The sequence below is a fragment of the Haliotis cracherodii genome, unplaced genomic scaffold (assembly GCF_022045235.1).
Source record: "Haliotis cracherodii isolate W230 unplaced genomic scaffold, xgHalCrac1.p SCAF_13, whole genome shotgun sequence".
NCBI classification, from domain to species: Eukaryota; Metazoa; Mollusca; class Gastropoda; order Lepetellida; family Haliotidae; genus Haliotis; species Haliotis cracherodii.
In genome coordinates this window covers 3,850,960-3,868,602 of record NW_027266268.1, presented here as the reverse complement: position 1 = coordinate 3,868,602, position 17,643 = coordinate 3,850,960, and the positions used below count along the sequence as shown (strand labels likewise).

At 40.6% G+C, this 17,643-nt stretch overlaps 1 protein-coding gene across 1 annotated transcript; it reads right to left on the bottom strand.

Moving 5' to 3' along the window:
* Window positions 1-6,378: 6,378 nt before the first annotated feature.
* LOC139459407 (uncharacterized) lies at window positions 6,379-17,643 on the bottom strand. The gene is made up of 11 exons (XM_071240860.1): window positions 17,558-17,643; window positions 16,511-16,647; window positions 16,039-16,200; window positions 15,510-15,556; window positions 14,679-14,730; window positions 13,836-13,948; window positions 9,062-9,270; window positions 8,755-8,882; window positions 7,771-7,935; window positions 7,077-7,123; window positions 6,379-6,509 (listed from the first exon to the last, which is right to left on the bottom strand). The coding sequence occupies exons 1-11, from the start codon at window positions 17,602-17,604 to the stop codon at window positions 6,474-6,476; spliced, it is 1,143 nt and encodes a 380-aa protein (XP_071096961.1). The 5' UTR covers window positions 17,605-17,643; the 3' UTR covers window positions 6,379-6,473.

Below are 17,643 nucleotides of genomic sequence, written 5' to 3'. Positions count from 1 at the left end.
TTATTTGTTAAAGTTTCACTATTCAGTGTGTGTGTGGGGGGGTGGGGGGGGATGGGGGGGGGGGGGGGGGGGGGGGGAGATGGTGCGGTGTGCGTACTTATTATTTGGCTTCATACAACAATCATCGACTAGAAATACGTCCTTGGTAAGCCAATGATTGGATATGGCGTGAACAGTATTTATAATAGTGTGCTGGGTTTTTTATTGTCTAGATCAACGTCGTATTTTGTAGCTGGGGAGGGGTGTGTGTGGTGTGGCGTCAGGGTGATGGAGGTGGTCCAGAGACTCGAGCGTCTGTAACAAAGAAGTCAAACAGATAAACCACAGTTATCATGCCGTTTTCGTTAGTAAAAACTCACTCACCCACCCACCCACTCACTCATCCACCCACCCAATCACTGTCCCACTCACTTACTTACTCTCCCACTCACCAACCCACTCACTGACACTATTAAATGTATTGTTGCTTTGTGAATAAATGCTGTTAGCCGTGCACTGCTTGTATGGCTATTACTACTGTAAAACATAACACTTACCACCGTCCACCAGTGCACAAACTCCTTTTCGCTTACCACGTTATTTTCTGAAACATACACTATAATATAGCAAAACTCGCAATGATGAAGGCAGTCCATGCCTCAAGTTCAGCTATGTGTCAGATGCGTCGATATACGTAGAAATGAAATGTATTTTTGTTTAACGATGTATTCGCAAATAATGAAAATGTTATAGTCTCGACCAGACAAACCAGTGATTGATTTTGTGATGATATGCATTTAACCGAGTCAGTGAGCCCGACCATCTCGCCAAGTAGTCGCCTGGTTGTAAGTATGGTATAATTGGTAACAAGGTGCGAATCTAATTGGATTAAACGACCATGAACAATGCAGATTCGCACTGTTTTTTTCTATGTTATTAGTATAAACGTAAAACGTCAAAGACAGAGAATAACCAGTCTCGATTATCCACCGAATCAGATCCCGTTGGTGGTAAAGGCCATACAGCGTAGTAACCAGGTGTTCGCGATGAAGGTAGTCATCAATCTGTCCTGCGGTGCCCTACATCGCACAACCTGCATAAAATGTAAGTGTTGTCCAGTTAAATAACACTGTTGTGTCATGATTGATAGAATCGGTTACATCGTCGGTATTCGACTAGACGGCTCGTGAAGACAAGGCGGCTATTTGAATGAAGAATTATACCGAATTCGTATTAAGAGAAGAAGAATTTGTATTGGTTGTTGATTTTTAAGCTCATGGGCGAAAGAAATTATGTGCTGTGATGGTGATAGGAGAGGTTGAGCTCGCGACGTGGTCGCTTCAGAAACGAAGCTCAGGTAGTGAATAGGTCCAGGTTATATATTATAACAACACAGAGATGTGAGACACTGGGCCACAGGATGACACACTGTATGGTGTATATTTTGTACTCTCTAAAGGCGGTAATCATATTATAATCATATACCATATTACGATGGCATGATTCCATGCTTTCTGCATGCATTACCCACGAATACGTTGTGGTTGGGTACGGGCACATTCAACCGGGAAAGGTTCTTTACAGATATTATAGTGTATGACTGGTGTAAAATATAAAACATTAATGCAAGAGAATAACTGGTCTTGATTATCCGCTGAAACAGATTCCATCCGGCGTAAAGGGCAAACTAGCTGTGAAAATGTTATGAATGGACCACTGAAAATCAGTGATGACAAACTGTTCGCGAATAGGGTAAGCATGTCCTGCCCTATCGTTAGCATCCACCATTCACACTATTTGCATACAAAAGTAAGTGTTTATTGGCTTACATCGCACAGCAGTACGCTTGTCAAGCGACAATGGCATATACCCGTTCTCTGAAGGCGAATTTGGTATAAATCTACATTTAAAATGGCCGCCTTATCTTCGCGAGCTGTCAATGTGTTTCTTTCCAGACATGATATGATCAATTCAAAAGGAAGTAAGGGCCGTTTGTATCCCACAACTTGTAAAGTTTGTCATAATCATACTGGGTTAGAACTCCGGTCCTTTCGCTGTCAAAGATGTCCTAGAGCGCATGCGTGGAACCTGGTGAGTAGTGTACGTGGTGTACTCCTCACGGGAGACAACAACGTCAACTGAAAAAGCGAATGTTGGTAAATGAAGGATTTGTGAAACTATCTTCGAATTGTGTGTCTCTTGTAGTTCCCACGGTACAGAAAATGAAAATGAATGTTCTCTTTTTCTTACGTATAAGCACGTTCTAACACGGACCAGTTTAAAATATAAATCTGTGAAATGTTACGGAATATCAAGTGTTGTGAAACACTTAGTCTTTGAAATGGATGCATTGATGTGATTATTCCAAAACTTGTGCCCACAATAAATGTTCCAAGATTGTTCGTATCCATTGTACATCAGAAGTAGTCTAGTTTGTTTCGTTTGTTGTTAACGCCGCAGTCAGCATCATTCCAGCTATATCAGTAGGGCCTGTAAATCATAGAGTCTGTGGTTGACACGTGGTCGGGATACGATGACACACAATCAGCCAAGTCAGCCAACCTGACCACCCGATCCAATATTAGGTTATTGGGAACTAATTCCATCCTGATATTCCATATCGAGTGATGCATGTAAAAGCGAGAATTTTGATGAATCTTACCCAATTAACCTATCCAATTACAGATTTAAATTTTCTAACGAAAATGTTATTCTTTGACTCCGAGAAGCACACACGGCGTCGCAAGACAGTTCATGGTGATGTAGATTGAAAGGAAACACGCGAATACAACATGGGATATTCCATTGTAAAAAGTGTAACAAATATGAAAATGTCCCTTGAATGAAATTAAGATTTGTATTTGTACTAGACATGATCCTTCATCAGAGAAATATTGTTTTAAATTAACAACTTAAAAGCGTATTAATCTGAAGAGTCATATGTAATTCCAAGTCTTACCCAGCTTGTCTGATATCAGAGGCAGTCTGAAATTCCACATTTTCGCCAAAACTATATATTTTGACCTAGATGGAACCCCTTTAGATTAGGTTTAAAACCGTGATAATTTAAATTTCTATTTAGACTTACAGGATGTTCAGATGCATGACGTTAGCATGAGTAAACGATGGGCTATCTACAAATCACTAGACTTGATAATGTTAATGCTGTCATTTGTGACAAGTCATGCTACCATGCTGTCTGTATGTATTCTCCACGGACACCTTGTGTTTGATTATATTCAACCGGAAATAATTCATTGCAGGTATCAGGTATTCTGCGGTCACTTCTAAATAAGTTAATCTCCAAATCTCCACGGTTGGTCATATATACTCGGTTGAAACTTTTATCAAGCACTTGTTTGCAGAAAACGTGCTGAAGATACGTTTACATTTGTTTCTGTTGAAATACATCGTGTATAATGTGCAGTGCATACAATCGAAGAAGCAAACAACAGTCATGCATTCGTAGTGTCATTCTGAAGGGGGTGGGAACGTCTTGTGTGTTTCTTCTGTGCATTGCGATCACATCTCCGTGTGACTGTAGTGCATCGCCATGAGTCAGAGCTACAGAGCTACAGAGCTACAGAGCTGAGACTTAATGTTTCAAAGTTGTATTGAACTGGGCATGTGTTTCACTAATTGCTGACGAAATGTCATTTATCCCAGCAAGTGCTTAAAACTTATGTGGGTATCTGGAGGAGTATTAAGTTGTAATTTATTTTGAAAAAAACATTAGGGGTCAAAGATATACCATACCATATTGGTGAGTTCAGCGGTCAAAGTCTCGTGGGAGGTTTTGCGGTATGAAGGAAAGTGAGTGAGTGAGTTAAAATTTAACGTCGCTTGGGCATTATTTCAACCATAGAGCGAAGAAAGGTGCAGATTATGACTTTGCATGTCAGGCAAACGCCGTTCCAGTTATGACTGTACATCTTGACCTGTTTTAAAAGCCCCACAATACCATGAACATTGCCCTTCATAAGTGCAGTGGTCATACAGGCCACAATACTTTATATGCAAACATTCAAGAACAAACTTTAATAGGCTTCAGCATTGACTGTTATTAATGACACATTAATTCAAATACGTAAATGATTCCGTTATCATTTTCAATCTATATATCACTATGAAAATATGATATATGTGCGTCAGAAACAGAAATACGAAATTGGGTTGTCAAATCACACGCCTACCATTCATGAAGCAGTCATTTCATTATATATGGTGAATTGCGTCAAACTTACTAAGTGAATTCCTCGTAAGTATTAAGTAAAACTTTCAAAGTATGTATTCTTATCGTGGTAATTTTTTCATTCACGAACACGCCTTGAACTTTACTTCACTTGCCCAGATGTCTGTTCTCGCAAGGTGTGAGAGATAATCCACATGTATTTCTACAGCCAAGTCTCTCAACGTGTCCCAATGATAAGGCGTTAACATGCCTAGTCTCATCTTGCAGGGGAGGCTAGGAACACTACTGCTTGTTCATGAGTTACATGGATGTACCCTTTCTCCATGTATATCGTATTTTCTGCTTTATTCTGCTATGCATGTTCTACTTAATTATTTGGATGACTTGGATAAACAATATGATCAATTATTTTCGAACATTATCTAGCCACATATCGATGTGAATATCCAATGTTACTCTTACTTTCATACGAAATCTATATAAACCGTTTTAGTTTGCTCTAAGGTTTTCATTGGCAAAATCCTAAGGTTTGCATGTAAGTTTGATCTCATTCTAGACCCCGGGTCATCTCTTATTTTCATGTTTTCAGCCTACTTGCTTCCCCTTCTTCCTGAAGACAGAATGCTTCCAGTCGCCGATGACGGGAAGGTAAAGTGATGATTCAAAAGTTAGGGGTTAAAATTTCATCTCCTTTCCACGGTCAAACCGATATAATACGAACAATTTGTGCGGCCCTTAACGCAGGCAAGGCATTCCGAGAAGACAGCCAGTCCAAGATTGAGGTACAGTTTTGGTAGCCTTTTCAACGCCGACAGACATATTTTGTAACACGCTTCATTTTTGGGTTTCAAAATTGGTCATTTATCCCAATTGCGTGGATCGATGCTCATGATATCAATCACTGGCTTGTCTGGTCTGATCCAGACTCGATTATTTACAGACCGCCGTCAAATAGCTGGACTATTGCTGAGTGCGGCGTTAAACAACAAACCAACCAATGGTTTGATCCAGGTCAGACTGATCTCTCGAAGGAAAACCTATGCTACCCCGGATCTTCACGGGTTCGTTCTTATTTACGTGTTTGTCGTTTGTTGTTGTTGTTTACGCAATGTACTAAGCAGAAGCATATCTACAAAAACGGTTATCCTTGTTTAAACACACGTAGGCGTTTGGCCTTCTTTTCAATTTTGGCAATGTTTTGGCAATGTCAAAAAACAGGACTAAATCTAAAGGTACTTTTGTTCTTGTACGGATTGCTGTTAGGCTTAGGTCGTGGAAGGTAACTGTTTCGTTGCATACAGGTTAGCGCTACAACTTCAGGAAGGAGGGGGTCAGTATTGTTTGGTTGGTTAGTTGTTCGAAATAATCGAGTCTGGACCAGACAAACCAGGGATTTGTATACATTTGTTTCACCAGTTATGACTGTAAAGGAGGATTTAAATAGCTTGTCAGGTTCGGTGACTTGGTTGATAGAGTGTAATCGTACCCCAAAGGCGTGAAGCGGTGCTCATAATATTAACCACTGAATTGTCTGCTCCAGAGCCTATTATTTCCAGGCCGCTGTGATATGTCCGGGATGTTGCTGAGTGCGTGTCACGCGAGATGAGCCTGTTATGGTTATTGTAGCAATAATGGCATTTTGTATTGGGTATCAAATTGTATTATGACTATATTGTGACAAGGTAGACACAATTTTATGGATAACAATATATTGTGTATTGCTTCTGTGCTTGTGTTCCTATAAAAGTGTTCTTTGGGCCTCTTTTAAGCGTATCCATCGATGTTCAATCAGTACAACGCAAAAGGATTGTGTTATTTTTTGGGCTTAAATCTACACTCCCAGTTACAACCATCCTCAAAGGAAAAATGTATACATACTGTTTCCAAATATACCTGGAACAGTTCATACCTGTTTGACGTTTAAATGTGATTCCTGTCTTAACAGCTAATCGAACGATTGTCCGGGTGAAGCGAGAGGCAGTGTTACCAGCCAGCTCTAAGATTTGAATCTTTTCAAACACAATATCCGGTAGATTTACAGGCGGTAATTCACATGGATGACTGAAGCACATCTACAGAAATATCTGGGGGACATAATTCAACGAAACAGAACTGGGGATTTTTCTGCCAGTCCTTGGGCCACCTGGTTCCAATTTCAAATGTATTGGAATACTGTCGAACGAATCTCCATACACAACAACACAGAATAATGAACGTATCATGTTCAATCGTTAGATAAACGTCGCATAACTTCATCAGGCAGGAGTTACTTAAACCCTTGTTACCAAATTGGATTGTAGTCTCATGGATGGTGGAGATGGTCCAGGGATTCAAGTGTCTGGAAAATAAAAAATAATATTCAATTAAACAAATTTCATCAAATTTTCAAGACGTTATTTTACAGATCATATCGTACTTCTTATTCTCCCGTGATTTCGGGTTATATTGGCCCCTGTATCTTAACTGACTACAATGGGGATCGGCTTGCCCGGCTTGGCGACTCCGATAGGGTAGATGTAGTTAATGATTTTACAAGCGGTCAAGTTAAAGTTAGAATATAACTGAATGCGGCGTTAAACACCATTCACTCACTCATCCTGACGCATCTTATTTGTTTTAATAAGACATATAACAGAGTAAGCGATATTGTTTTACGGAAATTTAACGGCTTTAACAAAATCTAACTGACACAAAACATAGCGTTTGACGGCATGGCCAACGGTACCTGGCTGTAGAGACACCTGGATATTTTATTTGCAAGGTCATGCGTTGTGCCCAAACTATGATCACTTGTTCTGGTCTCACATGAATAGAATTCCATGCTCGTATTCTACCTAGGTATGTTGTGGTTTCGTAACTGTTGTTACTGTGGTTGATTATTTCATGAAAATTCAACAATTCTTACCACTGTCCACCAATGCACGTATTCCTTCTGACTCACACGCCCATTTTCTGAAACAAAATACATTCGTTTTTGATGCTACATGTACAGTCAGAGCGTAACAAAATTTCATCTTAATACAGGGAATGTTTCAAGATGACACATATATACTGTACCAAATCAAACTACAATATGCTTGAGTATCAAAGTTCGGCTGTATACATTTCCATATTTCGTCAATGGTAAATTGTGTATTAGCAAGTGAGGTGTCTTAAACAAAGATTTGAACAGTTATCCAGCTATATACCACAGCTTGATGTTGTTGGAAAGCAAACTGCAGGTGCAGGTAAAATCCACAACGACAGACCAAGGATAATATAGTAACTGCGCATTTGGGATTCGATACCACGGTCACAGGATCCTGGCACAATAAGGGGCGATTAGGCCACTTGTGCCATCAGTCGAACAACAATAACAGGTTCACGATATTCCCCTTAACATATATATTTCTATTTCATAACAAAAGCATCTACATTCAGATTTTAAAACTAAATTTATACAGGTGTAGACGATGACATTTAATTTACCTTGAGAACTAAATACACCAATGCTTTAATTCAAGTTTCCTCGTTTGATTTCCGTTAACCTCGTTTTAATCTCGTTTGGTAGTCAAGAACAAAGTGCAATGGCTATATTAATGGAGCGATTTGATAATTACCGTTGTTATCCATCAGTTTGAACAAGGCATTGAAATCAAAGAGGGTAAGAACATCATCCTTGTCGGCATCAAAATTATCGTACAGGGCATGCGTTAAGTCGAACATTTCCGGGTTCAGGTGAGCCGTGAACGTGGTATACTCAGTCCTGGTCACAACACCATCTCCTGAAAACATCACATAAAAGTCAGTCAGTGTAACGCTGCTTCCGTAAAAGGCGTAAAAGGCGACTATGCTTGTCGTGGTTTGAAGCATGTTTTCGATCCCAATGGTGTGCATCGATGCTCATGATATCAATCAGTGGGTTGTCTGGTCCAGAGTCGATTATTTACAGACCGCCGTCATGTAGCTGGAATATTACTGACAAACCAACATAACCAACAAACAAACCAACATAATTTGGGAAATACCACAATGAAGCTCACCTGTTTTACTGTCACCATTAGATCATAAATGCCAACCATACGTGGGGACAGAGGAACATACAAATACATATGACAGATATTATGAGACAACAAAAACATCATGTATATTTCATAATGTTCCATGCGACAATGCCCCGATTAATAGGCAAAATAACAGGATTCAAAGTCGGATCTAAATTATGTGAGCAAGGCCTTGACACGCTATGCGAAGGATGTGGAAAATTTAACTTCATAATATATGTAATCATAATCATAGTTTCAAATGAAATGTCGAAATGCAGTCAGTTTAGTTTTTAAGGTCAAAGGCCATAACATTGTCATGGCGGTCACGTTTAAAATCGATGCAGTTGTGTAACGCCAAAATTAATATGATATTCCAGCTATAGGACCTCGACTTCTATTGAAACGCGGCTGGGTTGGGCAAAGCATTGACTGAACGCATCTTCATCGACCCACTCTTTAAGCCACATACGGAAAACTGACCATCAATCCCCATTTCAAAATTTCTTACAAGCATGAGGTACATTCTGACCCGGGCTTCTTAAAGGAACATTTACTTACCATCAGCATCGTACGCATTGTAAGAATACCGCAGTTCATCGATAGTGAAGGTCTGGTCATGGTCAAGATCAGCGGACACAAACATCGCCTTGGCGGTTTCATTGTAGGGCCGAAGGTCAATTGTCGTCCTTCAAGAGACGTTGAGAGAGTACAGAATACAAGAACTTGATTAATTGTCTGTGAAAATCATAGTATTACTGACTCTTGAATAGCAGTAATGTTAACTGTTATTCTGGAAAAAAGACACTCGGGGTGTGTAGTAAGGCGGAGCGATGAATATTTCATAGAAGTATGCATGTGTACTCACTGACAGGCTCCGTAGGAAGCCCAAAGGGCCAACACAATACCAACCAACGTGTACATATTCTCAAGACGCTCGATAATATCTTTCGCCGCGCCTATGTCACGCAGATGAACTAAAAACGAAACCGAAAATATCCCTATGTAAAGTAAGTTACATTCAAAGATAAGGTCATATACCCTGGGCCAACTTTGCCCGTCCAAGCAGAAGGAAGGCTGCGTGGATTCTTGAGCCAATCAGGTGTCAGCTATCTAAAACGATTCGGCTTCATTCATAGGTGCAAATGAAAACCCACACAAGTATGCCTTCGAGGACACTCCATTTTGGGTGTAGATGGCACGGCACTTAGACATAAAAGGGACAAAACCATTTTCATATTCCTAGGAAATCTCTGCCAAACGGAGACAATTGATTCCGACTAGAACATGAGCATATGTTTTTAAATCATTATCACATAATAATGATTCCAGATGGTTGGTTGGTTGTTTAACGCCGCACTCAGCAATATGCCAGCTATATGACGGCGATCTGTATAAATAATCGAGTCTGGACCAGACAATCCAGTGTTTTAAGCAGATATTCGTGGGAGGAAAACATTATAAGGTTTAAAAAATGTCTAGAATTATAGCGTGATTCGAGGTTTTGTTTGTTTTGTTCTGTTTGTAATCAGCAATATTCCAGCAAAATGACGGCAGTCTGTAAATAAATGAGTCTGGACCACTCAAATCCAGGGTTTAACATCATTTGGGAGACGATGCCATGCATCAACGAAGTCAACCAAGTCATAAAGCTGGAATATCGCTGTGTTAGTGCGGTGTTAAACAACAAACCAAGCAAACCAAAGATGTCAATTCATACAGGTGCGAAAATATACGTTTATCAATAAAAGGCGAGACGGAGTTTAATATCAATCAACTAGCTATATGGTGACCCGATGTCTTAATCTTCTGCAGACGAGACCTACAAGCCAACGTCAGAGGATTGCCACGTTTTGTTTCTACTTTTAAGACTTCGCATTGTTGAGTTCAAAACCTTGGTGTGAAGATGTCGTTGTTTCCATAGTAACCACACACCTGAATAATGCTTATTTTATCATTAATATTGTATTTATCCGACATGTGGTTTCAAAACAGATTGTTTAATCTACATTATAGTAAAATATTAGCTATAATAATTGATCTCAACAAGTTATATGAAAGTATTTTCATTGTGTTGATAGTTCTAAATGGACATGAACATATTACATCATCGTATGTGTCGTAATAATGCACTCTGTATCATATTGACGTAGGGTTCACCTTACACGAGTAAAGTTTGCACGATTTTCCTGCTGCATCTATTAGTTAGCGGAAAAAAAGTAACTGCGCTTCATATAAAATTATGTACATGTGACGTTATTGAAACATAATAATTTGGTCATAAGTCTGATCTATGTTTTATCATAAGAAATTCATTACCTTGGGACTGGAGACCGAGCGACACGCCCTAAAAGATGGTGCATTGCAGACACCAGCTGTATTTTACACCATATATTCCACCTTTTCATGCTCGTCACGATATGGCTGAAATATTGCCGATGTGACGTAAAGCATTAACTCACTCACTCACCACCTTTTCATGGTTGTTTTCATTATAATTAGTAATATTGTAAACCATACATATATGGACCTATGAAGAAACCAAGTGTTATGTTTTGTTTTTAAATTATATTAAAGCATGATTTATATACCTACCTGTTCATGCAGCGATTAAAATAGATATAATCTACTGCTACTAGGTCATAGTGCTGACCTGTCATAATATCAGTGCTGCTTAGGTGCGCCGTATGCAATGCTAAGATGCGTCCCGTAGCTATCGATATAATAAACAGATACAATTCCGTTTCGAATATGATCGAGTCTGTAAATAATAATAAATAATCAATCTCTTGTATGCAAAGTAGATATGGGTGTCATTGAATAATATTCTTATTTGAATTTCTGATTGAAACAATGAAATTGTATGCCTTTTTAATCATCTAGGATCCTGCTATTTATATAAATACCAGTTGCGAAATACCATCTCTCATATCGCTACCCACACCCAACAAAATAGTGTTTCTTATTAAAATGGACTTCCCAATTGTACGGTCATGCAGTAATAGTATGAAACAGAAGAAAAAAAACTATCTTCAATATGTCTTTATTGCATGAGGTTTTGCGTGATACTCGGACATTTCCCTCTTGTCCAAGAAACCGTGACGTGATGATGTCACATCTTATCGGCACAAATTCATATTGTTTGTTTGTTATTAACGCCGTACTCAGCAATGTTCCAGCTCTTTGACTGCGGTCTGTAAATAATCGAGTCTAGATCAGACAATCCAGTGATTGACATTTTCAGCATCGATCCACGCAATTGGGATACGATATCGATCGATGACATGCATTAACCAAGCCTGACCCCCCGATCCCGTTAGTCGCCTCTTACGACAAACATAGTCGCCTTTTACGCCAAGAATGGGTTTGTGAAGACCTATTCCTCCCCACCAATTCAAATTGAACCGTATGACCATATAATTGGCGATTTCATTGATCTCTTCTTTGAATTAGGAAATGTGTCATAACACACTGCTGTGTGAATACATACATGCTGCTGTGACCTTATACTAGGCTAGGAGTGTCTCATCGTCTGTGTCCCCACAATACGCCAAGCAGAGTTGCGTCCCTTAGGTGCGCCCAAAACCGATGATCATGGGTTCGAATCCCATATTTTGCCTGATTATGATCTTTTAGTTTGTCAGCACCATACTCGTGCTCGTTTCACCAAAGATATAAACATCTGACACATGCCTAACTTCATGCAGCCGAATGATAACTGAAATACGTTTCACAAAGGCGTTAAACTCTCACTAAATACATGGGAACTGGAAATTCTAATGGACACGTTCATCGTGATGTTTTGTGAGATGGTAACATCTTGATTTGTCCCCCGCCGTGATACCGCTGCAATGTGACTAAAGGTGGCGTTAAACATACTCACTCATTAGAAAAAAAAAATTCAATAAGTTTAAGGGGCAAATGTGCAAGTTTGTCTTCCAAAACAGGGATTCACGGGATGAATGGCTTGGACGAGATCAAGCAATATCATCTATAGGAGAATTGCGTCACAATGTTTGTTTGTTTGCACCATAAGCACTGAAAATACTCGACTCTGGACCAGACAGTCCTGTAACTGACACCATTGGGATTCGATCGCATGCATCAACCATGTCTGGTAACACAATGTGACCGCCAGATCTTCATTGGTCGGCTCTTATAACATTGATTACAGTTTAAAAAGACCCCGTATACTTTCACTCTAAGTTCGTGGCGAGGTTGAAAAAATTTACCATTTCTTTGTCCAGTCAGTACATATACACTCTTCAAAAATGAAACGCACAGGTAGTATGTAGTTCATTGAAATCCGGTATATAAATTGGATATATGTCATTGTAAAATGTTGAAGGCCTGATTTTCGACAAACGGTGCGTCAAAACGCAGCCATTATCGATTTGCAATGTCTAAAACGGCATTGTTTTCACACGTGTTCAAAAATGTCATGGAGGAAAACAGTGAAGCAAAATGCACGTGCAAGTTATGACATTTGTAACTCGTGGTGGTGGCTATAAAAGGCAAGCATAAGCCAATAATTTGTCATTCAATTGTCAACATTTTTCAAGCTCGAAAATGCCGAGACTCAGCGCTGCCGATCGGACGTTTCGCCATAGGACGTATCCAAAGAGGGTAATCACAGTCTTCTGTTGCAAGCCACTTCAACGTCTACCTCATCACCATTTGTCGCTTCTGTGACCGATACACTCAGTTCAATTCCACTGCAGGTCCGAGAACCGACCGACCAAGAGTAACCAACCTGCAATATCGGACCAGACTGTCAGGAACCATCTTCGCGAGGCTGGAATTCGATCAAGAAGACCAGTTATCGTCCGTGCCGTGAAGATCCGGGGTAAAATAAGTCTTCAGCAACCAGTGCTTGCCGTAAAAGGCGACTATGCTTGTCATAAAAGGCGACTAACGGGATCGGGTGGTCAGACCTCAGTTTGAACCTGATACTCAAGAATCGGATATAGAACAGGGGGAGTAGTTTCAGCCTGATACTCAAGAACCGGATATAGAATAGGGGAAGTAGTTTGAGCCTGATAAAAAATGGGATGTAGAACAGGACGAGTAGTTTGAGCCTGATATTAAAGAATTTGATATAGAAAAGGAGGAGTAGTTACTGAAGAATCGGATATAGGTTGGTTTGCGTAAGAGCCGACTAACAGGATCGGGTGGTCAAGCTCGCTGTCCCAATTGCCTGGATCGATGCTCATGATATCAATCACTGGATTTTCAGGTCCAGACTCGATTATTACAGACCGCCGTCATATAGCTGGAATATTGCTGAGTGCGGCGTCAAACAACAAACCAAACAACCAACCTATATTTTGCAACAGATCCATCGACAGCGACGCTTGCGTTGGTGCCATACCTTACAGCTTTGGAATTTGAGAAACTGAAGATGAGTGTGGTTTAGCGATGAATCACGATTTCTTCTTCACCGGCGAGATGGAAGACGAGTTTATCGTCGTCGAAATGAGCGTTTTTCCCCACACTGTGAACGTGAATTCGACAGTTTCGTTGGCGGTAGTGTCATGATGTGTGGGGCCATATATATCCTACTCCACGAGATCTAACTTGGTTGTGGTTCAGGGAAATTTTGACAGCAAATCGCTGCATGAAATAAAATTCTTCAACCTCACCTTCTTCCAATCATTGACCGCCACAGGGAGCTGTTTCAACAGGACAACGCTCCACCGCACACATTTCGTGTCATGGTAGACGACCTTCATAATGTCAACATCAACGGCTTGCCCTGGCAGTCGAGATCTCAGGATCTCAATCCAATCGAAAACCTCTCGGATGAACTCGATCGACGTATACATCAACGTCAGAACACGCTACAGACACTCCCACAACTTGCCAACGCGTTACAAGCAGAATGGTGCAGAATTCCGCAGGACACAATTCGTACACTCATCCAGTCAGTGCCGAGGAGATGCAGAGCCGTGATTGCTGCCCGGGGCGGTCACACGTTCAGCGTAACCTTATGGCCTTATGTGACATGACAATGAACAGTTTTCAATGCCTTTGGACAACGACAACATGTGACATTTTATCTATGATTTTGAATTAAATATATCGAAATTATTAGGTACAATAAATTTACTAAAAATCTACCTGTGCGTTTCCTTTTTGAAGAGTGTATTACTTGTATTTTGGATTAAATCTAGCAGTAGCTGATTGGTCAGTAGAAGGGAAGTAGAAGGGACATAACTGGTAATCGCCACTGGTGGCGCTACGATCGAGCCACGAAATCCCAGCCTATTTCGGCAAGGGTGGAAACTGGACTTTTACAGTCAGTTAACTCCCTTGCCTTGTGAAGATGAACAGGTAAGACACACCGGTCAAATACCATTTGTTTGTTTGTATATTCGTACATGTATCATTGTTGTGTTTCATTATACAAATGTAGGAAGATTCCTGTTTTATTGATCAAACGCGTTTAGCAGTTATTGCTGCATGTGGTCACGTGATTCAGTTGTGGTGGCCCAAGTGAAGGCCGTGGCCGTGCAGGTGAGCCGTCTTCGTCAAAATCTGAAGTGTAATAAAAAATATCTGGTCGAGTTTATATATTAATACAAAATAATTGCGTGTCTTGTTGTTTAAAGCCGCACTTAACAATACTTCAACTACATGACGGTGAACGATATTATCGATTCTGGACAAGACAATCAAGTGATTGACATAATGAGCAGCAATCCACGCCGTCAACGGTTTCTCATAGCCTGACCAAGCGATTCACTTGGTCGCCTGCCCCGTGAAGATCCGGGGCAGAATAGGTCTTAAGTGACCCATGCTTGCCGTAAAATGCGACTGTCCTTGTGGTAAGAGGCGACTAACGGGATCGGATGGTCAGACTCGCTGACTTGCTTGATGCATGTCATCGTATCCCGATTGCGTGGATCGATGCTCAAGATGTCAATCACCGGATTGTCTGGTCCAGCTCGATTATTTACAGACCGCCGTCATATAGCTAGAATATTGCTGAGTGCGGCGTTAAACAACAAACAAAGAACAAAACAAAACCTTAGTCGTCTCTTACGACAAGCATAGGTTGCTGGGGACCTATAATAATTGTTACTGTGGAACCCCCATGGGTTCATAAACAGGACAACCATGCTTTTCATCGCATCCCAAATGCGTGGATCGATGCTCATGATGTCAATCACGGGATTGTCAAGTCCAGACTCGAATATTTACAGACCGCCTTCATATAGCTGGAATATTGCTGAGTGTGGCGTGTAACAACGAACAACAACGAATTTTAGACAAGCAGAGGTTTAGATTTAATATATGGAGCTTTGTACACTTACGTTCATCCAGTAGGCTGTAAACTCATCTTTAGAGACCTCCTTGTTACCTGAACAAAATAAGCAGATTATTGAAATGTCATATCCCAAGTGTTAGTGAATGTTATTTTAACGCCCTACACGCAAACTCAATAACGGCGCACGAGCACGAGCTAAAATTCACGCCATCAGGGTAAATTTTCGTCGCTTCAAGCATCACATTCTATGGGATACATGTATTAATGTTCCTTCCTTGCACTTGCCTTTCAACAAAGTTCACAAATATGTCCGCTTGAACCTTTTGGAAAATGTGTTTGTTTGGTTGTTTAACGCCGCCCTCAGCAATATTCCAGCTGTATAACGGCGGTCTGTTAATGATCGGGTCTGGACCAGACAATCCAGTCATTGATATCATGAACCTCGACCTACGCAATTGAGATACGATGATATGCATCAACCAAGTCATCTAGCCTGACCACTCGACCCCGTTAGTGGCCTCTTACGACAAGCACAGGTACGAGTGTTGTAGGGACTGTAATAATGTATTGTTTACCGTCAAGATCCATTTTGCCATAGACGAGATCGATGTCTGGTGTGTCCAGCAGGTGGTCATCATTAGCGTCGAACTCCTTGAAGACCGCATGGCTGTACTCCCTCAGGGTGGAGTGTGTAGGCACGGAGTCCATGTACTCGTGGTGGGTGACAATCTTATCACCTGGTGACAAAGGAAAGGTATAACACTGGGGAGCCACCATTTCTTATTCCAACGGGAAGGAGATATATTTTCGATCACTGCTTCAAGACACGATTTTCTCTCTCTTAAGGAACATTATCCAGCGAAACATATTTTTCTTCAACGACAACATTTATATGTTTCCAGTGCTTTGGGGAACCTTTCTTTAAAATACAAGGGGAGCCACATGTTGTTTTAAACCACAAGCAGTACCATTCTGGCAACCTGTTATCGAAACTGGGTCAGACTATTAGTCTTTAACCACACACATCCAATCCCATCCCAGTCTTACCATTTTCATCGTAGTGAGCGAAGACACGAGTCAATTCGAATCTTTCAAAGATGCCATCGCCGTTTTCATCCGAGCTCAGCCATACATTTTCGATCACTTTAGTGTAGATTTCATGGCTGTTGTGATTATGGTGCTGGCTGTAATATTGCAAAATAACATTTCACATGACAAGCATATACATTGAGCAGCAACGTTGACGCTTGTTTCATTGTCCCCTGCATTTGACGGCATCAACTACTATGTGGCCGACGATTTCATCATACCTGTTGGTTAAACTGTTTTTGAAAACGTACACAACACATACTCAATTGAAAAAGGGGTAAGTGAGTATGGTTTTACGCGGCTTTTAGCAATATTCAAGCAATATTACAGCGGGGGAGAACGGAAAATGGGCTTCACACATTGTAACCATGTGGGCAATTGAACCTGGGTTTTCGGGGTGACGAGAACACGCTTAAGGCTACCCCACAAGAAATATTAATAATAATTTGCGTGCGTATATATATTCCGCTTGCCTCCCTGACGCTGACAGGATGACTCATTCACTCTTACCCGAGGCCCCCACGTGGTCCATTATTTAGCTGTTGATACCATGAGCAACTCGCCACACCGAAAGGGGTTCCGGGTGAAGTGGATTACAAATGTCGTAGTCATGACTGCCACATGCAGACATATTGAAACTGTTACATTAGCCACTTAATTATCCTTTTCATTATGAAATTTAACATGTAGCAAGAACCAAAATAACATATTCTTTTCACACATTTTCGTGTGTTTTTTCCAGCTACCTTAGCTCCGTTTTCTGTATTTACTGCGACTTCTCCTCTGAAGCCTCTAAGCTTGTGAAGCTGAACGTTTGCTAATATGACCTCAGCAGTTTGGTTTCTACATGGTTGTTTCGTAATTCCGATCAGATTTTTAACATGGCAAACATTGAGGTGGGGGGGCTCACCAAATAATTTGCGGTTGCAAGCCCAAACTTAGTCAAATATATTAGTAAGCAGTGTCACTGGACTGATAAAACTGACTTTTTAAAATATTACTTACCATGAAACGCCAACGAGAAGGATTGTAACGACCAAAAAGGAATACATTTTTAATGCCTTTTGTACTTAGTAACAATTCAAAGAAAG